Genomic DNA, 26,275 nt, shown 5'->3' with positions numbered 1-26,275 from the left:
TGGTATGTGATGGGCGAAGATTCCTCTCCTGGGACAGTGCAGGCGTGTCAATTACTGATACTAGCCATCACGGCGACGGGAGGCCTCCCAGTCATCAGCTAGCCCATTTACTGTCTGGTTTCTGTTTATGGTAGAGTCAGGGACAGGCAGCACACCTGCATTCCCAGGGCATCAAAGGCTGACTGCCTTTCTCTTGCTCTCTGGGGGAAACAAGATGGGGTTTGTGGAAAAACAAGATGGGGTTTGTGTCTGGCTACAAGGCCATAGGTTCTTATGGGCCAATGGCCAAGAATTCAGTTCTACAGGGAACTGGGACGCTGCATTCAACCTGGCCAAAGATGAGCTGTATTGACACTGCTACATAATGGACAGCAATCAGTGCCAATACCTACTAAAATAGGTGGGGGATCCCCCCCCCCCCCCCGCACAGCCTGGCTGACTGAGCCAGAGCGCCTATAAGGAAACAAGGAAATACTGTAAGTAGCTAATTCTTGCAGTGCCCCATTTACATGCACTCATCATTTCCCTTTATTAACCACAACAGAGCTCCCTTCCGCCACTCGCATCCCTCATCCGGAACAGACAAAACCCAGCCTGAACCTGCAGCGCTGCCATTTCTGCGTGAAAGGGGCTGTCCGGTTTAGCACAGTCGCCAGCCTCGCATTCCGTAGACGGCGCAGAAAGTCCTCTCTCTCGCGGCCACTGTAGCTTTCACTCAGTGCCACATGCTGATGCGGTTTCTTCGTCACCATCCTTTCCCCCCCACTCTCCCTTTTCTACAGAACGTTGTTTCCTCCCTCCTCAGAACTGTAACGCAGCAGGGAGGGCGAATGTGGCAATTCTGTCCTGCAGCATGGCACTGGAACCGAAGGATTGGTCTGCGTCGTATTCGAATAACTAGGACTCTGGACCATTCCGTCGCTTTTTATGTGTGTGTCACTCCCTCACTGGGGGAAAGAAGCAGATTTTACTCAGCAGTTGTAATCAAACAAAAGGGAAACTGACTTTTTTTGGTTTCTTCCTAGGATCATGGAGGAGGAAGAAGCTGCCAAGGGAGGATATGAAGATGTCCTTGGACAAAGGCATGCAGAAGTCTCCATTGATGTGTATAGCTCACAGTTTGAAAACATTCTAGACAATGCGTCTTTATACTACAGCGCCGAATCGCTGGAAACTTTATGCTCAGAACCTGATAGCTTCTTTAGTTTTGAAATGCCACTCACGCCAATGATCCAGCAAAGTATCAAGGAAGGCAGTCAGTTCTTGGAAAGAACTTCCGCTTCGGGACAGCAAGCCAGCTGTAAACTTCCCACAAACGGTGAGATCCGGGGTCACTGTGGAGAGACCCACAGCAGACTAAGGGATGCAAGTGATACCCTCTTCAGAACAGATGTCACAGAGCTTACTGAATTGGACAGGTAAAAGAAATGTATTTATATGTTTTTTTAATGGGCATTTGATTCTGCAGCATATTTCAGAGTTCAGTTTTGACTTGGTAATGCTGAATGTTTTTAAACAGTGTGTATAGCCGTGTCCCGTGAAACACATGCTCCAGGGAAAGAGAGACGTGCTTTGCTGCAGAAATGAACAGTTTTCACTATCGACAACTTGTAGGCCTAGCTGTGATCTCTCTCTAAGTGGCAGCAGAGAGGCCGTAATGTAACTTCTCAAGATGGTGAGTGTCAGATTGCCAACAAGCCCTTTGTCTAAGATCTTCCCCCACTGATTTCAGAAGCAGTAATTTTATCAAATGCTTATAAAGCCCCCTTGATCTGAATAGCTAAGGCACATGCGGACAGTTAAATATTGGGCGTGAAATTCTGGCCTCCTTGAAGTCAAAGGCAATGTTTCCACTAATCTTTTTCATCCATGTGCAGAATAATTTTATGTGCACTGAGGTGTGTTCAAATGTGCACCACCACTAGAAACACAACACCTAGCGGGGGGCACTTGGCTCACCAGGTGAGCGGCATTTGAATCTATCCTGAGTGACCGCACAAGCACCCACCTTACAGGGAACACTGGTCAGAGGGAGTTTTGCCATTGAGTTCAGTCGAGTGAGGATTTCACTCCCCTTGTACCAAGGCATCCATAACTACTCTGTTTTCCACAGGTGGTCACATGCAGTTTACTTCTATATGTTAGAAACTGTACAAGAGAAGAGTATCTAATAAATTATTACAGGGTACACACTGCCTGTTGTGCAAGGAGAAAGACAAGGAGGCCGTGCTAGAGAAGAGCAAGAGGATGTAGTGTATTTGTCAGTCGTTTCCTGGGTTTTGTAACACCTGTCTGGTCAGCCAGACATCGTACTCTGTGCTGGGTTGAAGGCTGAAGAGTGCAGGGCGGAGGGAGGAAGGAGAAGCAAGTCAGATGCAGAAGCAATGCATTCAAATTCTCCATCTGACTGCCCATCTAAAGCAGCAGAAAGCCTCGTGCTGAGAGTGGTGTATCAGGTGCTGCAGCGATACAAACAACAACCCCCTCGGTTTACAGTTGAAGCTACAAATATTTCTTGGTGAGGGATGGCTCATGAAGCTGTCTGAGCTCCCCTAAGAAGGGTTTAAAAGGTTTTGCTCAAACAAGCAAACAGAACGTTAGGAATCAGTAAAAAAGGGACAGAGAATAAGACATGCCTCTATATAAAACCATTGTACGCCTGCCTCTCGAATACTGCATACAGATGTGGTCACCTCATCTCAAAAAAGATATACTGGCATTGGAAAAGGTTCAGAAAAGGGCAACAAAAATGATGAGGGATTTGGAACAGGTCCGATATGAAGAGAGGTTAAAAAAACTTGGACTTTTCAGCTTAGAAAAGAGGAGACTAAAGGGAGGTATGATAGAGGTCTTTAAAATCATCACTGGTGTGGAAACAGTGAAGAAGGAAAAGTTATTTACTTATTCCCACAATATAAGAACTCAGGATCACCAAATGAAATGAATAGGCAGCAGGTTTAAAACAAACAAAAGGAAGTTTTTCTTCACTCAGCACATAGTCAACTTGTGGAACTCCTTGCCAGAGGATGTGGTGAAGGCTAGAACTTTAACAGGGTTAAAAAAAAGAGCTAGATTGATTCACGGAAGTTATATCTATCAACGGCTATTAGCCAGGATGGGCAGGAATGGTGTCCATAGCCACTGTTTTTCTGGAAATGGATGATAGGAGAGGGATCACTTGATGATTCCCTGTTCTGTTCAGTCCCTTTGGGACACTTGGCATTGTCCACTGTCGGCAGACAGGATACTGGGCTGGATGGACCTTTGGTGTGACCCAGTGTTGCTGTTCTTGTGCTGCACATGGGGGAGTGGAACAGGGCAGGCTCGAGAAGGTAGTAGATCTTTTGTTCCGTGGGGAACAGAGGCCAGGAAGGGCAGAGCTGGTATGATCTTGCCAGGCAGTGGCACAAATGGGCACGAAGCAATTGCAGCCAATGCGGCAAACCGCTTGAGGCCAGACACCTGCATAGAGCCCAGCACTGGCAGCCCTTAATGCCACAGCAATGCTGCTCAGCGGAATTGCCCCAAGACATGGCCGCGGAACGGCAGAGAAATGGGCATATCCCTGCAGGCAGTGGTTCCCTTCTTGCGGCTCCACACAGCCAATGAATAGAAAGATCCTCTCCCCAGCCTGGCCCATCAGGGCTTGTTTACACTGCGTGGGAAGACCAGGAGTAGTGGAACACAAGTGAGGAGACCCTGGCTGGGATAACCTGCAACTTGAGCATCTACCCAAGTGAAGAATTGTTGAGCTCCAGCCCAATTACCCATATCCCAGGCTTCTTAGCACCCTCCTGAAAGGTGCCTGCTCTAACCCTTTGATTGGGATGCAGTGGGGGACAGCTGGAGTGTCCCCCAGACTTGGCTGTCCAGGGGCAGAGAAGTCAGCGTGCGGGATCGTGGAATGCGTGGGCAGACTCTGAGTATGTCTACACTGCAATAAAAGATCCACCAGTGATCCCAGATTGGCTGACTTGAGCTGGTGGGACTCAGTCTGAGGGGCAATAAAACTGCAGTGTGTACATTTGGCCTCACACGGAAACCTGGGTTCCAGACCCGTCCCCACCACGGGGTCTTAGAACACAGGCGCCAGCCTGAGCCCGGCTGTGCAGGCTGCAATTGTCCAGTCCCGTGAGCCTGAGTCAGCTGCCGCATGCCAGACACAAGTTTACATGCAAGGCAGTGTGAGTCATGCAGCAGGGTCCTAGCGCCTGGACACCCACCCAACCCTCCATGACAATGAAACGCCCCTCCCGCCCGAGTCAGCTGGCACAGGCCAGCCTCCGAGTTTTCTGTGCAGTGTAGACCTACCCTTCGGCTGTGTCTCTGAAAGTCAGGGAATGTAGGTCCCAAGTCACTTAGCTCCTTTGGGCAACGTTGCCTTTCCTGCTCAGAAAAGGCAGTGGAAGCCATAACTTTGCACTTCTTGAGCTTATTTTAGATTTGTAACCCTTATGTGGTATTTTACATAGACATTTCCAGCTGTTTTTCTCTCTTACCCCCTTTCTTCAAAAAAAAAAAAAAAAAAAAAAAAAAAAGAGAGAGAGAGAGTGAATAGAAACAAATACAGCTATGAAGTTGTGTTTTTTTCACAACTTCAGAAGCTGGAGCACTTTGTTGGCCAGGCAACACATATCTGCCTCTTAAACTAGGTACAGGAAAAAGCTAGCTGTATCCCTCCAGGCAACCACAGTACGGCATGACTAATACACGACACCCCGGCACTAGCATCATTAAAATAACTATAATTAAAAACAGAGAATAACTTAATTAAAAGCCTCATGAAAGGATAATACATCCTACAGTTCACTGGGACACACAAGTCCTCCAGACATGTATTTTGAAGTAGCGGAGGTCAGAGTTGTGCATTGTAGTGGAACAGTGAGGAATGTGGTGTGCATATTGTGTTACTGCACACGTAACTTTATGGGCTTTTTTATAGAGGGGTGGAGTGTTGTCCTTGAGAGTGGTGAATGGGATGCGTAGGCATGAAGGTATGTTACAGTTGTATGTCATGACTCAATATTTCTTTGTTCCTAAAAGGTTTGTGTGGGCGAATATTCCTCCTAACCAATCTTGACTCTGTGTGTGTGTGTGTGTGTGTGTGTGTTGTTTTTGTTTTTGTTTTTGTTTTTGTTTTTGTTTTTGTTTTTCCAGGCAGAGTTTCTATAGATTAGGTTGCCAAGCACTTCCCATGATAAAACCCCACATGTGGTTACTAATAAGTGTGCCAAACATTTATTTGGACTGAAATTTCCCCTGGCTCACATTGAATGTTATGGAAAAATTTCAGTTAAAATGGTTTGACCATGAGTTTAGCTAAAAACACGTTGTTTTGTCGGTTTCTGTGTTTCACTCGCTGGGTTTCCTGGCCCTTTCCGCTCCTGAAATCCTCCACTAGTCTCTCCCTGTTCCCAGGCAGACATCACAGTGAGAAATTTTCACGCATGCAGTCACTAGATGCCGCTGTGCGCTACATATTGTTGCAGGCACAGAGTGAAATCCAGGCCTGGCGGAATTTAATGCGAGTGTTAGCATTGATCAGTTTCAGTGAGTCCAAAGTGGTGGTCTGGTGTTTGATGTAGCTCCAGTGAGGCCTTCTGTAGTCTCCTGTCATGTTGACCCTCCTGATGGTGTTCTTGAGCAGAGGGTCGCTGGATGGAGAGTCCACAGCCAGGTATTCTGGGTCCAGTTAGTGAGCAGGTGGGGGTCCAGTACTGTACAGATTTACACATGGGTTTAGTGTTCGGCGTGTGATCCGTGTCACTGCATGCAATGAGACAACCCCCATGCTTAAAGCATTTGCAGAGCTGATGCATAACAATTAAGATTTGGGATGCAGATTCTGGCTGAAAGAGGTCTAGGAGATAGGTAAGTGGGGGGACAGGTGAGCAGTATCTGGGCAGCTCTCACTATTGGAGGGATCCCGGAACTAAATATCTACAGCCACTCAGGACAGTTTACTGCCTCTCCAGATTTGGGGACACAAATTTGGGGGAGAGAGAGAGTGTGTGCAAGAGAAACCTTTCCAAATGCTGGGTTCTGGCATCCAGAGGAACAGATCACAAAAGACACAGCTGGTTCTTTAAATCCAATCAATATGCAAACGATCCTGGCTTGACAGGAAAGGGTTAATGAGAGTTCCATGTTCACATCGAAAATCGTTTTGCTTTTTGAAAAGAAAAGAGAAGCAGCCCCTTGACTTTCTTCCTGCCGTTGCAAACACAGAACGAAGCCGTCTTGAGGGCTTTGATACAGGGACGGTTTTCCTGTACTTTTATGACGTGCTGGCCGGGTAAACGGGCTGTCGTGCAGCTGAGAATCAGGCCCTGGGTGTTGATTAGAGAGCAGCTGATGAGTCTGGGCGTAATGCCTGGGCTGACTAGAACCCAGTCGTTGAATGAACGTACAGGAGAGGCGCAGCCGGGCCAGCAGTGCAGCTCTTAGGGGCTCTCTTTCTCCGAGGCAGCAGTGCTGCACTGTGAAGGCCGGTCACATGGCTCTGAATAAATAAATAAAAAGTGATTAGAGACTTCCAGGCTGCAAGCTCCTATGGGCTCCTTTGTGTCTGGGTGTTTCTCCCCTGCCAGCCTGCCAGCTGCTGACCCAGACTCCATTCCGTAAGTCCTCACACCAACTATGCATGAACCTCCCCCCCCCAATCACTGTGACAGTGACCTGCAGAATCTGACTGAGGCCACTTGCCTTTGTGGAAAACAGCCGTCTTGCAGGTTCTCCTGTGGGAGCTGTGCTGAGCCTCTCTGGTATACAGGTTTGCTTGTTTTTCAAAGGAATCCTGCCTTTCTCGGTCCAGTTGTTTTATCCAGCTACAGCTCAGTTGTCCAGCTGTTTTGGCTGGCAGCGGAATGGAAGAGGGGAGAAATGGGGTTGAACCAGACCTGGGCGCGGCCTGTATTCCTGCGGAGAAACAATCTTCTACTTCCTGTGGGTTTGAATAGCCGAGGTCTCTCTCTCTCCTTCCAGAGCTGGTCTGCCTGTGTAACCATCGGTTCCCTGAGATGTTCTTGTTTTGCTACAGTCAAGATGGAGGGTTTCATGTAGTCAGAACTGCAGAGAATTGTAAGGTTGTACTTGACCTTCGTGGCACTGCTGCGTGGCGGGGGATACAACCCGAAAGACCGGTTAGCTTAGAAGAGCTGTGTACCTTCACAGCTGCACTACAGCATCTCGACCTGTGGTGCCCAGCACACCAGCCACATGTGGTTCATTGGCTGGTTGAGTGTGGCTAGTTGGCTATACCAGTAGCCACTGTGTTATTTACATTTTCAGAATAATGTGGCTCATTTGCTTTGGTAGCTCCTGCTTCCGAACTGCTTGGACACCGCAGATCTAGACTATTAAGCCTCAGTCCCTATTGCCCTACTGTGTAGTGATTTCCACCAGGGCAAAATGCAGCCATTCTGAATTGGTAGTATTTTGCATCCACTTTGCAGTCATTGGGTATAAACGCCTACGCAAAATCCAGTGCTCCTGTGGCACCTTAGAGACTAACAAAAATATACAGTATCACGAGCCAGTGGCAGAACGTTTCTGTTTACCTAACCATAATCTCACAGATCTGAAGGTGATAGAAATGTAGCCGTGTTAATCTGGTGTAGTTGGAACAAAAAACAGGACTATGTAGCACTTTAAAGACTAACAAGATGGTTTATTATGTGATGAGCTTTCGTGGGCCAGACCCACTTCCTCAGATCAAATAGTGGAAGAAAATTGTCACAACCATATATACCAAAGGATACAATTAAAAAAAATTGAACACATATGAAAAGGACAAATCAAATTTCAGAACAGAAGGGGAATGCAGGGGTCGGGGGGGGGGGGGAAGAGGTAAATGTCTGTGAGCTACTGATATTAGAGGTGATAATTGGGGAAGCTATTTTTGTAATGGGTAAGGTAATTAGAGTCTTTATTCAAACTTGAGTGTAAAGTGTCGAATTTGAGCATGAATGACAGTTCAGAGGATCCTCTTTCAAGTGTATTCTTAAAAGGCCTTTGAAGCAGGATGCAGGTAATCAAGTCGTTGAGACAATGTCCTTTCTGGTTGAAATGGCAGTCTTGTCACAGGCCAGCTCCTCAAGTCAAATCCACAGGGAAGGCTTGGAATTACAATACATATGCAAATTCAATTTTATTACTTATGGACTTAATCAAGATATGGGGTGGTGGAGCCTTTATCACTGAAGGTGCTAACAGCTTTCTGAATGGTATCCTTCCTGCCTTGGCAATCCATCCACTGACTTTGATCTTTATCTACTCAGGTTTAGCACCCTTTCTCCTGATACTTTGGGTGACAGAGCATCTTTCTTCACCCTCCCCCCCTTCCCTTCTCCTATGTATTTTGAGTTTTCTTATCCTCTAATCGTAAGTCTGGTCATCTGAAGAAGTGGGCTGTGCCCACGAAAGCTCATGATACCATCTCCATGTTTTGTTAGTCTATAAAGTGCTACCAGACCATTTTCTTGCTGTTTTTTTATGCGCTGGAAAGCTCGTATTACATGTTTTTGTTAGTCTCTAAGGTGCCACAGGACTATTCATTGTTTGTAAAGTTACAGACTCACATGGCTGCTCCTCTGAGTCTCTCGGCTGAGTTATTGTGTTTCCTATATAGTTGGACCAGTGGCCATTAACTTTCTCTAAGATATTATTTCGTTAAATAGCTTTCCCTTGTTCTCATTAGGGGTAAGAAGAAAAACCTATTTCCTCTTCATGGCTCTTGGAAGTTTTCCAAGTAGTGGAGGCTGATCTCAGCACATGAAATTTTGGGCCACAATTTCCTCATGTTAGGCTCTGAAATCCATGTTTTGTTTGCCGTTGCCCACACACAGGGTTGCCAGGTTCTGTTGGCCTCCATCAGTGTTGTTTTTTCCTACCGGTGTTACTAAAGTGACTCGCACGTAAAGCCAGGGTGCTGCAAGCGAGGTGTGTGCTGATCGTGTGAGTCATGTGCTTCCTTTGCAGCCAATCACAGTGCTGCTGCGGTTCAGTCGGTGCACCCCGCAAATTCTAGGCATGTAAGCGCTGTTAGCAAAACTGCCCTAGCCCAGGAGACCACCTTGATTATGACAATCTTGCGGCCCACTGAGATGGAGGGCCCTGAAGGTAGGGAGCTTGTGGGCCTCTCCAGTGGCGCAGTGGATAAGGTACCTGCCTGTGGAGCATGAGGTCAAGGCTTCGAGCCCTGCCCCTCCCACAACAGGCACCACCAGCCTCCTGAGGGGCGGAGCTGGCACACTTAAACATAGGAAGGATAAAAGGGGCCCAGAATGTAGGGAGATTGGGGGGCTCCTCCAGTGGATAAGGTACCCGCCTCCAGACCCAGAGGTCAAGGGTGCGAGCTTCCCCCCCCTCCACAACATGGAGCCAGGCCTAGGTTGCCCCTCGCTGCTCAAGGCTGCCATTAGCATCTCACTGGGAAAGAAAAGAATTGCTCAGAATGGTTCAAGAAACCTGCGAGGTTACTGTTGTGGGAAATTAACACATCAAAGGCCTACACAGTCAAATAGACAGAGGACAAATAGATACAAAGGACAAGCCTACTCTACAAAATTAAGTTGATCTAAATCGCATCGACATACACCCACCACAGTAAAAGAATCCATTTTACACAGCCACACTATGTGCCTTGTGTTGGCATTGCCCATCCTCACCAGGAGCAACTGCACCACTTTGACTGCCAGCATGGGGCATTGTGGGACGGTTTCTGAGAGGCAGTAACAGTTGACGTTGGCACTGACCTGCACACTGACACCATGTTGATCTAACTTGGAGTTAAGTTAGTGTCGTGAGCGAGTTACATCAGTGGGAGCAATGTTTTAGCGTAAATGCGTAGGCCATGTCTACATTAGGAAATTATTTCGAAATTAGTAAAGTCGATTTAATAACTCCCAATTTAACAAAATTGAACTAGCATGTCCACACTACAGGGAAGTCTTGAAGTGAGTCCGAGGCAGACTCCGTTGGCCTTCCTACCTCAACGTAGAGCCCCAGGGAGCACGGGTGTAATTAGTCTGAATTACTCTGGTGAGTAGTTATTTCAAAATAATGGCACTGGCGCATCCACACTACTGTTATTTCGACGTAACTATTTCGGAATTAGCGTGACTCCTGGTGAAAAGCAGGAGTTCAAATTTCAAATTAAGTGGCCCATTATTTTGAAATAACGGGCTTGGTAGCATGGACCCATGGCTTATAAATTCGACCAAAGGGGGGTTGTTTCGAAATAAAGTCCTAGTGTAGACCAGGGCTTACAGAACTAGGTCAACATAAGCTGTCTTACGCTGATGTAGCTGTGATGTAGACAGACAAGGTGGGTGAGGCAGTATCTTTTCCTGGAATACCTTCTGTGCGTGAAACAAAAAACAAGACTATGTAGCACTAACAAGATGGTTTATTAGGTGATGAGCTTTCGTGGGCCAGACCCACTTCCTCAGATCAAATAGTGGAAGAAAATTGGCATGACCATATATACCAAAGGATACAATCAAAAAAATGAACACACATGAAAAGGACAAATCAAATTGCAGAACAGAAGGGGAATGAGGAGGGGAGGTAAATGTCTGTGAGCTAATGATATTAGAGGTGATAATTGGTGTCCTTTTCATATGTGTTCATTTTTGTGATTGTATCCTTTGGTATATATGGTCATGCCAATTTTCTTCCACTATTTGATCTGAGGAAGTGGGTCTGGCCCACAAAAGCTCATCACCTAATAAACCATCTTGTTAGTCTTTAAAGTGCTACATAGTCCTGTTTTTTGTTTCAGCTACACCAGACTAACACGGCTACATTTCTATCACTATTCTGTGAGTGAGAGAGACAAGCTTTTGAGAGACAGAGATCTTCAGGTGTAGGAAAGATACTCGGAGCTAAATGCAAAGTACAACATGTTGTTGCGCATAGATAATTAGCATGCGTTCTAAGAAACCGTTCAAGGTAAAGTGGCCAGTCTGCAGTCATGGGAGAAAAAGGGATTAGTCGCCAGTTTCTGAAAGGCTTCTCTCTGGAAGGAGTTGGGCAGTTTCCTTTGAGGATGACCACTGATAGGTCAGAAAGAGAGTAACCCTGGGACCTTACGTTTCAGAGGGGTCGCCCGTGTGAGTCTGTTTCAGCCAAAGCCACGAGGAGTCCTGTGGCACCTTGAAGACTAACAAATGTATTTGGGCCTCAGCTTTTGTGGCCTGCAATGCATGCATCTGCCAGCATTAGCTGGTGCGCTAATACATTTGTTCGTCTTTAAGGGGCCACAGGACTCCTCATTTTTCCTATGAGCTTACATTCGTAACATTAAAAATCAGGGTCTGAAGAAGGACCCGGGATTGATTATTACCACAGTCTGTAACCCACAGATGGTGGCGGGGGGGACCGGGCCGCCGTCCAGCAGCTGACGGGGGCAGCAGCGTCATCCAGCTGCTGTTGGGCAGCTTGTGAAGAGGTTTGGGGGAGAGGTGGAGCGTGGCAGGGGCCTTGGAGGTGTGTGGGGGGGGAAGAAGTGGAGTGAGAGTTGGACCTTGGGCTGGGGCGGAGTGGGCACATGGCCTGGGGCAAAGTGTGAGTGGAACATTCCCAGGAAGAGGAAGAATTGGGACCTGTGCATGTTTCTCGAAAGAAAAAAGGGCCAATATTGACTCTCGTCCAGGATAATATTGCAGCTCTCCTGCATGTACTATTTGGGAGACTGCTTGTACTTCCGGAGGGGAGGAAGGACTGGCTGACTGCTAACATCATTTTGGTTCCTAGCCCCCTCCCAGAGCAAAACAAACCAAACCCAAAAAACGTTGTGGGCACAACACGCCAGCAGCTGAACAGAAAACTGCACACACCCGATCAGTACAAAGCATCTGTGGTCATGTGCTCAGCTGGCATGTGTTGTCACAGCCCTGACAAAACCGATGCGTTTTAGGGGAGAAGCCCACACTTCTCATAACATCCATTTGCCAAGCTCCGTGGAGTTGCACCGTTCTGTGCCCTAGTGACAACCTGGCATGGAGTGCGATCTGTCCTGTTATCCATTGGTCATGTCTGGCTGTCAGTCAAGCACTGCTGCATTCTTGCTAACTTAACTCTGCTTTTCTCAGCTGCCTGCCTGGAGAAGAGGCAGAAGGGAACGAATGTAGGCAGCTGTGTCTGAATGGTGACTTGTTTTTGTTACAAGCAGTTCCGTGGGTAGCCAACACAATGCACTTAACATCCAGGCTGCTTGGCAGAGCCCTGGCTTGTCTTGTCAGTTGTGAAAAAAGGGGGAAAGTTTGTTTCACTGCATAATTAATGAAATAAAACTGTGGAAAACGGAGAGGCCTGCGACCAGAAGTGAAAGTAAACAGGTGCGCCGTGGTGCGTAGCTCTGTCAAGAGCAGGCTTAGTTGCGGCAAAAGCCAGCAGGGAGCTATTTTAAGAGCTGTCAGGGACTCCGGGGGTGTAATAGGACAGTACCTGTCAGAAATTCTAAGTTACTTTCACCACTGCCTACTACATGCCCTGTGTTCGTTCTTTTGAAAGACGAGGCTTTAAAGACCGGAGTAAACCCTGTATTTCTGAGCATCCCATTTCCTGTTTGCCTGCAAAAGAATGAAGCCACGACAGCTGCACCGTTCACAAGCGCTCTCTGGGCTAGTCTCCAAACAGTTAAACTTTAAAGCTAGTGAGGGGTCATGTGTGTGACTTCATTGTATTGTGGGCATTTGGAGCAGGTCTCTTGGAGGGAAGTTGTTGTGGGGAACCAGGAAGAGCAGGGGGAAGTAGTTAAATGTCTTTCAAGTTTTGGTTCTTGCCTCTGAGGAATCTATATTAAAGTGTTGCAGGGAAAATAGCAGGCAGAAATACAGTGCTCTGTATTTGTACTGCTCTTGAAAGCTGCAACGCATGCAAGGAGTATCCAGGCAGAGGAATGTTTGCTGTACAGTTGGGATAGAAAGCTTAGGGGCGGAGCACATTCTAACAGAGGTAACTGGGATTTAATGTATTTTTTGTGTGTCTATTTCTGATCTCATTGGGAAGCAGACTGGTTGGGTCCCATTGAAGACTGTGGAGCTATGCCAGTTTACACCAGAGGAGTATCTGCTCCTCTGTGGGTTACTAAACCAGTTTGCATAAATATGATGTGGGTTTTAAAAATAATTCGGTTCCAACTTCGAAACCCTTCTGGCCTTGCAGCCAAATATTTGATTGCTGCTTGTACTTGAGGCTACAATTAGCTGTAGTTTCAGGGTAAGCCCGTGCCAGGCTGGTGGTTGGAGCCTCTAATCCTGTCCTTTTAGGGGGATGGTCTCGATGTTCTAATACTATGAACCTATGATCGGGAGAGGATTTGTACAGGCTGCATTCCACACCTCCTAGAAATGGAATTTTCTGACATTTTAGATGTTCGCTCCTGTTTCCGATGAGTGAGTTTTTCATTAATGGAAGCAAAAGGAGAGAGATGAGGAGAAGGATTCGCTACAGCTGGGGGTTTATGTGAAGCAGCTGAGCCTTTTCAACTTCCGAAAAACTGCCTGGATATGAAATCTTCTTGGTAAAATGATAGCTCATAGTGGCTATATAGAGACATTAGCTTTTTCCTGTCTCTGCTGTGTGACATGTCTGAGCTCTTGGTATTTTCAGTGGCTTCTTGACAGCAGTTTGCAGTCATTGGTCCATTGATTTTCTCCATTCACACACTCATCAATACTATACTAGTGAGCCGCGCAGGCGGATCTGCTTTAAAGCACATCTTTGCTGACATCTTTGCATGTAGGACTTCAAAGCATATTAGGCCTTTTAAGTAGCACGGTGAATCGCCTGCCAGGAAAGGAAGATTTTCCTTGGGAGAGCCTGTTAATAGAAGCTAATTGACCAGGTAAATCATTGCTTGACATGCGTTTCTAATGAGCTGCAGGACTGGCAGAACAAGTTTCCTAATCAGTCTGGAGATCTACTGTAAGGAGCTTGGAAGCGGGCTGGCTCGCTCGCTGGGCTGCCCAGTCATTTATCATAAGTGGTGACTGGTCCCCTTCTAAAGCTGGCTAGAAGCCCTCATACCCCAAGGAAAGTTTCTTCCACTGTGGTTCCCCTCTCGCACCCATTGCTTCACCTTGCCTAAAGCAATGGGTGAAGGACATTCTCTTAGCACAGCAAAATGCTTCTAGGGATCTGTTCCCAGTGTAATATTAACAGCCCTTAAAGTCGTTAGTCAGGGATCGCCTCTTTCGATAAGTGATTGTATGTGCAGGGTGGGAGGTTTTCAGCAGCCAGCTATGTTGGGTCTAATTCTGCTCCCATCAAGTTCAGCAGTGACTGCAGGAGTTTCTCCATAAGGAAAAAAAGTTTTAAAACCACTGGCCTAGAGGATGCGGCACCAGTCCCTGCTTGCGGCCTTTGGGTGCTGTTGCAGGGCAAATACTTTAACGATGGACCAGACCGTTTACGATCAGGGACGCTGGTGGGGGTGTGGTAAACTGCATGCTTCGTAAAAAGTGTGGAAAAAATAAAGACCGAAACTGAAGGACTGTTTAAAAACAAAAAACGCAAAGCCCTGAACTTTAGTTACATCCACACATGTTGGGCCCTGGGAACTTTCCTGCCCCTATTGAATTTGGTGGGAGTTTTGCCATTGATATCATTGGACCAAGATGTTCACCCTTTTATTTCTGATCACTGCTGTTCTTGCTGGAGCGGGCTTTGCTGACCGGCGCTGCCTTATGGTGGCTTTAAATAGCGCCGCTGTTCCAGTAATGTATAGTTGTTGAAGAATAGAGCAAGCAGGTGTAAATACCCACCCTCTCGCAACCACATCAATCTTGTAAAAACCTCAGCCCTATCTTCCCCTAACTCCCTGAATTTTGTGCACACTTTGTTCTGGATGCAGCATGCCTAGAGGCAGGACTCCATGTGTGGCCAAAATGAGACGATACGTCAAAGGCATCTGCCTTCGTGCACATGTGAAACTGGTCGTGGCTAGGTGGATGTCAGATGGAGGTTACTCTGCTTGGTTAAGAAATTTACTTTTATATGTGTGTGTAGGATTTGCCACAATGGCACCACGACCTCTTTGGTCTCAAGGTGCTAGCACGTTGTGAGTAGTTGGCAGTAATAAAGGGGAGGTAGTAACTCTCGGAAGCTAATTTAGGGTTCCTGCCCAATTCTGTCCCATCACAGAGATGTTTTGAATCTGCTAATTGGAGGAGAGACCATCGGAGATCTGGTCACTGTTGGTGCCATGCGCTGAAGTTGGGGCGGCAGCGATTCATCACGGTCTTTTAATTTTTGATTGCGTGCTGGGGCACAGGTCAGCAGAGTGTTGAGATAAGAGCCTGAGAAGGCTGGAGCAGAAAGCACAGACGAGGCTGTAAAACTTCTCCAGGAGACCGAAAGAGTTTGCTTAAGTGCAGCTGGTGGTTTAGGAAGTATTGTGTTTGTCTGTGACCAGGTGTTCAAGTTCCCCCTTTGCCTGTGATTCATTTTGCAAGACTCACCGAGTAAAATTCTGTGGCCCGTGATACTTAGGAGGTCATGTTAGATCAGGGGTGTGCAAAATACAGGCCATGGGTTGGGTCCAGCCCCTGGTCCACCCTGCCGGGACCCCTGCCTGTCACAGCCCTAGCACTCAAAGGGGCTGGCTGCTGGGGACCTGTGCTGGAAACTGGTCGATGAGCTGGGATGATTGTGCTGTGGGCAGGGGCCATGTGCAAGTCTCTCCCCCCCCCCCCCCAGGCATGTGGTGCAGAGAGGTATATGGAGCAGCCAGCTGCTTTGAGCGGCCACTGTGTCAGGCAAGGAGCCTGCCTGAAGGTCCCGCTGGGCTGCTGGCTGGGAGCTGCCTAGGTAAGTGCCTCCCGACCAGAGCCTGCCTCTGGCACTCCAGCCCCTCCCGCATGCCAACTCCCTAATCCAAGACATCAACACCCTGCTGCCCCAGATCACCACCCACATCCTCTCCCGTCCTCCAGGTCACAACTACCTCCAAGACCCTACACCCCTTCCCCAGGCCAGAATCCTCTCATGCGCCCATAGCCCCTCCCCAATCCTGCACCTCATTCCCCTGCCCCAGGTCACGACTCCCTCCTTCACCTCCCTTCCAGGCCCCAAACCCGTACCCTCAGCTCCCTTCTGCACCCAACCTCCATCTCAGACCCCACCCCCTCTCCACAGAAATGTGAGGCCCTTGACCACTTACCAAAATCTTGGGGTGGTCAAAAATGATTCCCCGTTGCATTATCATTATCATTGTGGTCCTGTTTAGCCTTGCGTGCTAAGAACTGATTAAATAAACTCCATTACACACCCATCTAGCATATCCCACGTGGCAGGTTTTTATTTTTATCACATACACACCAAAGTTGGCAGGCAGAGCAGCTTCCCTGTCGGTGACCAATGTGAATCCTCACCCGAGGTCCCTGCTGTCTCGATCGTAACGAATAGGTGTCCACAGAAAGCTCCATCACAGTGAGCTCTAATTGGCCTTTTGCATCGTTGTCAGCAAAGAGGTTTAGGGACTAATGAAATAAAACTCATTACACATTTAGAGAACAATGACTGCAAAATACACGGTGTGGTGGGGCTTTATCTTCTTAAAGCTGCTTAAACGATTTGGACATGCATTAATTTCCAATGAGAAATGAGCATGAAAAATGTCACCCTTAGACTCTAGTATTGCCAAGTTAGCCTCTTTAATAGGAAGGCTAAATTTAGGTGTTGAATAAGGCCAAACACCACTTTTACCTCCCGCCTACCCATATGCAGTTGCTTAGTTTAAAGAAAAACTGAAAGGCTATTGAACCGAGCAGCTGCTTTGACATGGTGCTTTTGTGAATGAAACACCTGACTTGGACTTCATTTTATATATGGGAAGTTCGTGAAATTCCTTCTGAGGTCGCTCCTTTGGCAAGCTTCCAAGAGGAAAAGAAACAAGCGCTCTTCTCCTTTTCTCTTCCCACTTCGTTTCTGAAGTGCTCTTGCCGGAAGTACCTGTGGAATATAGGTCACTGGGAGTGGCTGGCATTTCCATGTCACCAGTCATGGCTTGTGGTCGCATCCATTCTCCAGGATGCAGATGTTTTCTGTCAGTGCTGGCCACCTTCCAGGGCTGGCCTGTAATAAGGAGTAGATAGGGAAACAGGGCGGTTTTATTGGTGGTAGTTAAGGCCATCATTTTGCACAGAAATTTTTAGTAAATTTCACAACAGAGATGCAAGAAAAGAAAAGATAAGTCTTGGAAAGTTCACCACACAATGTAGTTTGCACAACATAGACATAAGAGATGGGTGGGGGTCTTGGAGATGACAGAAAGGATGTGGAGGCATTGGAGAGGGTCCAGCGGTGGGCAACAAAAATGCTAAGGGGGCTGGAGCGCATGATTTACAAGGAGAGGCTGAGGGATTTGGGCTTGTTTAGTCTGCAGAAGAGAAGAGTGACGGGGGGTTTGAGAGCAGCCTTCAACTTCCTGAAGGGAGGTTCCAAAGAGGAAGGAGAGAGGCTGTTCTCAGTAGTGACAGGTGGCAGGAGGAGCAATGGGCTCAAGTTGCAGTGGGGGGTCTAGGTTGGATATTAAGAAGAACTGTTTCCCTAGGAGAGTGGTGAAGCACTGGGACGGGTTCCCTAGGGAGGGGGTGGAATCTCCATCCCTAGAGGTGTTTAAGTTCCATCTTGACAAAGCCCCGGCTGGGTTGATTGAGTTGGGGTTGGTCCTGCTTTGGGCAGGGGGTTGGACTCCATGACCTCCTGAGGTCTCTTCCAGCCCTGGGGTTCTATGATTCTTGGAGAGTGAAACCACCCTCCATTCACCCCTCATCACCAACTCCTGACCCCTGTTTTGGGTGTGGCGACCTGGCACACACAGTCACAGCTCAGCTCAGGTTTGGCTCACCCATCCCTGTTTCCATCAGCAGACACGCCGAACCTGAGGGGTGTTTGCGATGTGGTGCACAGGTTTCCAACACCAGTCCTAGCGGGAGCCTACTCAAGTGCATTTGTACAAGACCTTTCCAAGGTTCCACGGACTTCACCCAAAGTCGCAGTTTCCATGGCTGCCATCGTCTCTGTGACAAAATCAGAGGTGGCGCGTAGTTGAGGTGATGTGGTGTTTAAAGGCACTGTAAGCGTAATAGGTGGACAGCTGTAGTTTGTAAGAATAGTTGTTTACTCTTTGCATTGTTCTTCATTGAACCTGAGATGTTTAAATATGCCTAAGGGAGTCAGATGTCTAGTAGGAAGAGAGAGGAGGCTGCTGTTAGGATGGTTTCTGTGGGAGCTATGTGGCTCTAGGACTTATTCCCCCTACCTAGTCTGAAATAGCTCACATTTGGTACACAGCAGCAGATGGGTAGGGCCTTTTGGGTAAGGCTGAGGGTCTACGTCCCACAGTGATGGGATAGAAAGGCGTGTTCTTGTGTTGCAGGTGGCTGTCTGGAGTAATTCCTGCATGAAGACTTGTTCCAGTGCTGCCAGGATTACGTTTCCAGTCGTAATTATGCATTGTACAGGCGTCTTTGTTATTTAAATCAAAATAAACCAACTCCCAGTAACTGCAGTTCCTCAACAAATACGCCCATTCTAAACGGTTCTTTAGTTGAATGGCGTTCATCGTATTTTGCAATCTTGGCAATTAATTACCGTGCTGTCAGTTAGAAAGTCCATTTTTCTTGAAAATGTTCATCACGTCTTTATTCTTTTTTTTTCTCCTGTTCACATTCCTTCTCTCATGTAGCAATGCTGGACTGAGAAATTCGCTCTTCGACTCCACGGTGGCCATGGGAAGCAACGAGCTCCCGGAGAAAGATGGCGCTGAAAACCATAGTAAAGATCTCAGCAATGGCACCAACAGCAATTTGGAAGCAGCCAGAAGGCTGGCGAAGCGTCTCTACCAACTGGACCGATTCAAGCGCTCTGATGTGGCAAAGCACTTGGGGAAAAAGTACGTGTTGACACGGGGCATTTTGTGCAATGTTATTCACATGGTTAAAACAAAAGACAGGACTATGTAGCACTTTAAAGACTAACAAGATGGTTATTAGGTGATGAGCTTTTGTGGGCCAGACCCACTTCCTCAGATCAAATAGTGGAAGAAAACAGTCACAACCATATATACCGAAGGATACAATTAAAAAAAATGAACACATATGAAAAGGACAAATCACATTTCAGAACAGAGGGAGGATGCAGGGGGGTGGGGGAAAGGAAGGTAAATGCCTGTGAGTTAATGATATTACAGGTGGGGAAGGGGAGATGTCTGTGAGTTAATGGTATTAGAGGTGATAATTGGGGAAGCTATCTTTGTAATGGGTACGATAGTTGGGGTCTTTGTTCAGCCCCCTGCGGAGAGTGTCGAATTTTAGCATGAATGCCAGTTCAGAGGATTCCCTTTCAAGTGCAGATTTGAAAGTCTTCTGAAGTAGGATGCATGTGATTAGGTCATTGAGACAGTGTCCTTTCTGGTTGAAATGGCAAGAAACTGTTTTTTCTTTGTGATCCTGTCTAATGTCTGTTTTGTGGGCATTGATTTGTTGGCGAAGTGTCTGAGACGTTTGTCCAATGCACATAGCAGACGGACACTTTCGGCACATGATAGCATAGATTATATTTCTGGATGCGCAGGAATGTGTGTTCTTGATCTTATAACTCACTTGGTTAGGCCCAATAATGGTGTCAGCAGAGTGAATATGTGGACAAAGCTGGCAACGGGGTTTGTTGCAAGGGAAAGTACCAGGGTTGGTATTAGTGTCGTATGTCCTGTGGTTGTTGGTAAGAATCATCTTGAGGTTAGGTGGTTGTCTATAGGAGACTATGGGTCTGTCTCCCAGAGCTTCTTGGAGTTTAGTGTCCTGTTCCAGTATAGGCTGTAATTTATTGATCATGTGTTGGACAGGTTTAAGTTGGGAGCTGTAGGTGATAACAATTCACATGGCTAATTCTACATGTAACCAAAACAGTTGGATGTTTGCTTTTAATTAATTTTTTTATTATTACTATTATTTAGCAATGAGTTCAGCAAACTTGTGGCTGAGGAATACCTGAAGTTTTTTGATTTCACGGGTATGACGCTGGATCACTCCCTCAGGTACGTGCTCATGTCCACACCTCATGTTCTTTTCATGCGGTCTCAACAGATGTAATTATCCCTAGAGGATCTCTGGCCAGGCCTACACTAAAGGGGAAGGTCGAATTAAGATACGCAACTCCAGCAACTTAATTACGTAGCTAAAGTCGACGTATCTTAATTTGAGTTTTCATGCGGTCTCCACAGCAGAACAGCAATGGGAGCAAAAACCTGTTGGCTTCCCTTACTCCTCGTAAGGGGTAGGAGTTTTGGCATTGATGGGGGCACCGTCTAAGTTTGATTTAGCGGGTCTAGTAAAGACCCGCTAAATCAAAGTCCGGAAGATTGATTGCAGCAATGTTGTTCTTCCTCTTAGTGAAGACATGGCCTAAGGAATTGAAGATGGAGTCCAAGGGGAGGTTAGTTCCTGTTCTTTCAGTTTGTAATTCGAGTGTAAAGAACATAAGAATGGCCATACCAGCTCAGACCAATGGTCCATCTAGCCCGGTATCCTATCTCTGACGGTGGCCAGTAGCACAGCTTCAGAGAGGGAGTGTACCGAAAGGGCAACTGGAGTGATCCACCTCTGTTGTTGTCTTCTGGCTGTCAGAGGTTTAGGGGAGCTGGAGCTGCATCCCTGACCATCTTGGCTAACAGCTATAAACTTATCTACTTCTTTTTTTAACCCATTTATACTTTTGGCCAGCTCAGCATCCCAAGCCAAAGAATTTCACAGGTTATTTGTGTGTTGTGTGGAAAAGTACTTCCTCTTATTTGTGTTAAATCTGCTGTCTGTTAATTTCATCAGGTGACTTACAGTTTTTGTGTTAAGTGAAGAAGTAAATACTGTCATAACATCGCTAAAGAGCCTAGAATCTGGTGGCATTCCCTGACGGGAAACGCTTTTGTGGAATTGTTAAAATTCTTGGTGTGACATTACCCAGGGTACAGCTGAGTGGCTGTGTCCCATCCATTCTCCAATGCAGGTGCCTTTTACATTGCTTCTCTGTCAGAGCAACTGTTTGTGGGCTGCTCACACCCACTCTCCAGCATGTTAGTTACTCCCCGCTAAGTGCTATGGCCAGCCACTCTTCAATTACCCTGCAGAACAAAACCAGCAAATTCTCAGGCCTAGATGTTTCCCCCAGAAATGTGCATCGTGTACTGCCCAGCTCTCTCCCAGACAGCACAAGCTCAGACACATAGTCTGTCATTTTATTAATAGAAAAATGATATGCACAGACCCTGTTATCTCAAGTGGAGTTTCCTAAATACTTCAGTACAAGCACACACGGGTTTAGCTAAAACAATAAAACACATATATTAATTATAGAAAGCTACATTCTAAATTATAAATAATGAGGCATACAAGTCAGAGTGGGTTACAAGAAGATAAGAGTAAGGGGAACTACTTACCTAAATTAACAAGTTACAGTGAATTCAAAGCAAAGGTCTCTCTCCCCAATTTTTTAACCATCTTACTGTCTGAATTCCTTTCTGCCGGGTTCCCAGGCTAGTGATGCTTCCTTTGTCCTTCAAATGTTGTCGACGCCATAAGTAGAGGTGACGGGAGAGAGAACTTGGGACTTCTGTTCCCCATCCTTATACCCTTTTCTTTTCTTTGAGATTCCTATCCAGCGGGGACCCTCCAGCTGTTCCTTTGCCAAGATGTAAATTTCTTGCTCATCCCCTTTTCCCTGTCAAAGAATGGTCACTTAACCAAGTGCTGGTCCATTTGATTTCCTCAACACCTGGCTGAGGTCTCAGTTTGCCTTTTATGTCTAAGGAACTGGTTTATGGCTGCTTTTCTAAACTTGGAAGATGTCTCAGTAGTGTTATCCAGTAGCCGTTTATAACTAGGGATGTAACTGTGTACTTGTGTGAAGCAATAAGCCTGAGCTTATTGGTTAACTCTCATAGTTACACGCAGCTCTCCACCCTCCACTGTGCTGCTGCCTCTGATTCAGAGGCAGCCGTGTGGTGATTGGGGGGACAGGCAGTAGCTGTGCTTGCAGGGAGCTGATTTAAAAGCCAGCTTCCAGCAAGCACCGGCTCCTGCCTCTCCCACCCTGCATGTAAACATGTGACTGCTGAAAATTTCACTGGTTACACATTTACAAAAATACACACATTTTAACATCCCTATTTATGCAATGTCACCGCACACATTTCACTGGGACAATAATGATCAGCAAATTATGAGTTTCTAAATGATACATACTTTGTACAAAATTGAATATAGTCTTGTAAAAGGTGTGAACATAGAGGTGCAGACTGTCACCCTTGGTAATCTTCATGCCTGTTCTGAGGAACCAGGCAACAAATAGCAGCAGTGTGGCCTAGCTGTTGGCCTTTAAAAGTTAATAGGAAAGATGTGACTGAGTCAGTGCACAAGTGCGATGAATCAGAAGAATGGGGGAATTTGACAGCTGAATCCTGAAATGCGCCAAACCTTTGTGGCTAGCTAGGTGTGGAATTCAGGCGCTCTAGCTGCATTCCATACTCAAGCACTGAGCTCTTTTGAAATCTCCTAGGCATCTAAGTATGTCCAGAACAATGAGAGCTACTCGATGCTGATCCCTTCTGAATATGGATGCTCAGCAGCCTTTTGAAACTGGCATTTTAATGTTCTAGTTCTTTAAAAAAAAATCAGAATTCTGCCTCTCCCTTTAATATTTATGCTTGTTACTTTTAGTAGTAAACTAAACTGTCTGCAGCAACTGTCTGCTCGCCCTGGTATAAGTGTTCTGACAGCCAAATAATACTTTTAAAAGAAGGGAGTTTTAAAGTGAGGTTTAACCAGCTGGTACCAAACATTAATTCCTGTAGCTGCTAATTTTTGTGATTCGTTTACAACTGACCCTCGTCGAGTGTAGTTTCTAGGAGCTCAGTCCTGTGACACTGTGACCCGATCACACAGTGCTCCTAAGTATGCGTTAACCTCTTTGAAGACTATGGTATTTGTCATGTGCTTAAGTTAAGCGAGTGCTTAAGCACTTTGGTAGCTTGGAGTAAGTGCTCTTCTTTTTTAGCTTTGCATATTCGTTATCCAAAAAGCCTCAAAATAAGAGAGGAAAATATTTAAAATAATATAGTTTTGTATCAATACATTTGCACCACTTCTCAGACCATCAGTGATTTGTCTCTTCCCTTTATTGAAGAGTTCAGATGAAATACTTAGGGAATAATTACCTAGTTGGACTTTCTTCCCTTAGTAGACTCTTGGAAACAACTTTTTGACATGCCGTGGCTTATCCCTTGCTGTGAAGTGTTATTAGGGCATTGTCAAACCAGTAGAGATTTGTGTTTTTAATTTCAGTTTTCTCTAACTTCTTTTAGGACTTTCTTTAAAGCCTTTTCACTTATTGGAGAAACTCAGGAGCGAGAGAGAGTATTAATCCACTTCTCCAACAGATACTATCAGTGTAACCCAAACACCGTTTCTACTCAAGGTAATTTTGCTTCTGAGTTTTAGGTCATGGACATTCCTCTTTGTTCTTTCTCTTTTGGCGATTGTCTGTCTGGTTTTTGCTAGAAATATTCTGCTGCCCGAGGAGAAACAAATGTATGCATGACAATGGTCTGTTTATGGGAGGTGAGCGATTGCCACTAAAGGGAATGGTAGTCTTCTAATTTCTCCTTGCCAGAGTAGTGGTATGGATGGAAGTAGGGCAACTTTACTAGTGTTGGTCTCAATTCATCACGGTATTTAAACATGCCTTAAGCACATGAGCAGTTCCACTGACTTCAGTGCGACTAAATCCATGCTTACAGTTGGGCATGTTCTAGCTCATTTCACGCAACTTCCTCTTCAGCGCTCTCAGCCATGTTTCAAATTTGGGAAGACGGAACTGTTCCAGAATAAAAGGGCAAACTCTGCTGTTATAACACCATTGAATGCGATAGTTGCGCCGACAGCCAACTTGACCTAAAAATTCCCAGCTGTATCAGAGCATATGCAAGTCTAAAAGGAAGATAGCAGGGAAAAAAAAAGAGGAAAAAATGTATTTCAGGCCCCGCATAATCCCAGCTTAGCTAAACGATTTTAGCCACTATTAAACTAAACTTTAGGGGAGGAAGAGAAGGTTAATGCACTGTGCATGATGCAGATGGAATAATAGTTAGGTACGGAGGGGATTAGAATTAAATCTACTTTAGCTGACTCTGTTCTAAATTGGTATTTTCTTCCATGATACTCATTGGAAGTGGATTGTGGAATCTAAAATAAATGCTTAGCTTCGCCCCCATCCAAGGAATAGATTGTGCCTTTTGGCAGCCCTATACCGGCAGCTTGATGCTCCGCAGGAGGGGACTGCTGAGGAATTTCTAACTCAGAATCAATGTTCCCTCTAATATATTCCGTGCATGGGCGGATTATTTTTATCCTGTGCGGAATAAATTTTATATGTGGGTACGAGCAGCAGTATAGCCAGGAGGCACGGATGAAGCCAATAGAATAAAGACATACCTGAAGAGCGTGGATATGTTCCAGGTATGTACCTTACACGTTTGGCCCAAGCCATGCCTCTCTGGCCACATGACTGGTTTTGGCCCCATATCATCCTGCTGCTGGAGTGGAAGGGTAGCATAGGTGTAGCTTTAGACCTTGATCTCGCAATGAGTTCAGCCCATGTCTAGTACCACTGGATTCAAGATAGGATCACGTCCTATTTATTTCATAGGAGCCTTGCACGGTGGAGCGGACAGGAGAGACAGTTTATACGGCCTAGCCTTACAGCACGCCACCCGAACCTCCCACTGAACCAGAAGTTGTTAATTTCTTCATGTTTTTGTTTTTTTAATGATGTCCATCAGCATAATAGTTGAATGCTTCATAGGGAGCGATGGATGTAGCTTCCCTGCTCCCCGGCGAGCTGGGGCTATGACCCCACTTTATGGACAGGAAAACTGAGGCACAGAGCGATGGATATTGACATTTTCAAATGTTGACTAGCTTGAGGTGACCAATGAGAGCGGGAGTGTGAGCACCCCCAGCTCCTGCCGACTTCTGCCGGAGCGGTGGCCGCCGGTGCTTCGGAAGAGCTGGCTTTGGATGTCTCATAACGGGCCCCTAGAAAATGAGGAACACTCACGTAGCGGCTGCTTCTGCAAATGTTGGCCTGCGTGACTTTCCCAAAGCCACATCATCTGCCCAGGGCCAAGCCTGAGAGAGAACCTAGTCCAGGGCTGCCGTCTCAAGAGCCTCTTCCGAAGGATCTTTGCCACACCTGTTTCCTCCTGGCCCTGGCGGTGCCCAGTCTCCTGCTCTGTGATGGTCCCCCTACCCCGCCTCTTCCCAGCCCCACTCCACCCCCCACCTCGCCTCTTCTCTCTAGGGATGTACAAGGTAAACGGGGAACTGGTTACCTTAGCCGTATCGGCATGCTTACCAGGTAACCGGCTACCCGGAGGGCCCAGCCTGCAGGAGCAGCCACGGCAGGCCCCTTCAGCGCAGCCCCCGTGGTTAACTAGTTAAGCAAATCGCTTAACTGGTTAACTATTCGTGGTGGTTTTTACATCCCTACTTCCCTCCCAGTTCTGCCTCCTCCCCTCAGGCTGCCCCCTCCCCACTCTTCCCCCTCCTCTCCAGTGTGCCGGGGACCAGCTGATCTCAGCGGGCGGGAGGGGAAGGGGTTGATTGCAGGGCTGGTGGGAGGCATTGATCAGCAGTGCCACTAGCAGTAGGAGGCTCTGGCGGCAAAGGAGCAGCTAGCTGCCAGAGGGTGCTAAGCACCCTCTCATTATTTTCTGTGGGTCTTCCAGCCCTGGAGGATCCACAGAATTGGCACCTTTGCCACATGCAGCTGCCGCCGCCCGTGAGATGGGTCCTTCAAGCAGCGGTTTCCTTCACCCTACTGGCCCTGCCTCATGCGGGGTCTAAGACAAACAGGGCCGGAGTCGGGGTGTGTGTGGGGAAATCGTATGAGACCCTGTCGCTCAGGACTGCGTTTCTGGAAGACCAGACATACTGACGGAGAGAGGCTGTCACGTCCCCTGTCTGGAAGGTCAGGAGAGTCCCAGGCAAGGAGGCGGGGAGTTTTATTCTTTCTGTGCTGGCCCTAGCAAGCCGAAAAAAGAAAGAACTGATTCCATCTGGCGGACTGATACCCGCGAGGTAGCCAGCGCGTGTGGTTTTGTAGCGACTCTGTGTATCAGTCGATGCGGCCAGACTGTTTTGTCAGGGGATAAAAGCTGGAAGAGAGGAGGAGACGAATGGACATCTGTGAAATCACTTTGGATTCATTTCCC

At 46.9% G+C, this 26,275-nt stretch overlaps 1 protein-coding gene across 4 annotated transcripts in view; it reads left to right on the top strand.

Moving 5' to 3' along the window:
• PSD3 (pleckstrin and Sec7 domain containing 3) overlaps positions 1-26,275 on the top strand; it is a 129,636-nt gene that overhangs the window by 36,573 nt on the left and 66,788 nt on the right. The window contains exons 4-7 of one of the 4 annotated variants that reach the window (XM_075931345.2): positions 1,026-1,418; positions 18,698-18,904; positions 19,967-20,047; positions 23,366-23,478. In XM_075931345.2, coding sequence (XP_075787460.2) covers positions 1,026-1,418; positions 18,698-18,904; positions 19,967-20,047; positions 23,366-23,478 — 794 coding nt within the window. Of the gene's footprint in view, positions 1-1,025; positions 1,419-1,535; positions 1,676-12,583; positions 12,961-13,296; positions 13,529-18,697; positions 18,905-19,966; positions 20,048-23,365; positions 23,479-26,275 lie in introns of those variants that run through there. The other 3 variants (XM_075931350.2, XM_075931349.2, XM_089779155.1) reach the window with 3 other exon arrangements.

The sequence above is a fragment of the Pelodiscus sinensis genome, chromosome 6 (assembly GCF_052426305.1).
Source record: "Pelodiscus sinensis isolate ZL-2025 chromosome 6, ASM5242630v1, whole genome shotgun sequence".
In the NCBI taxonomy this organism is placed as follows: domain Eukaryota; kingdom Metazoa; phylum Chordata; order Testudines; family Trionychidae; genus Pelodiscus; species Pelodiscus sinensis.
The sequence above is the reverse complement of the archived record's forward strand: the minus strand, read 5'-3'. Positions and strand labels throughout refer to the sequence as shown.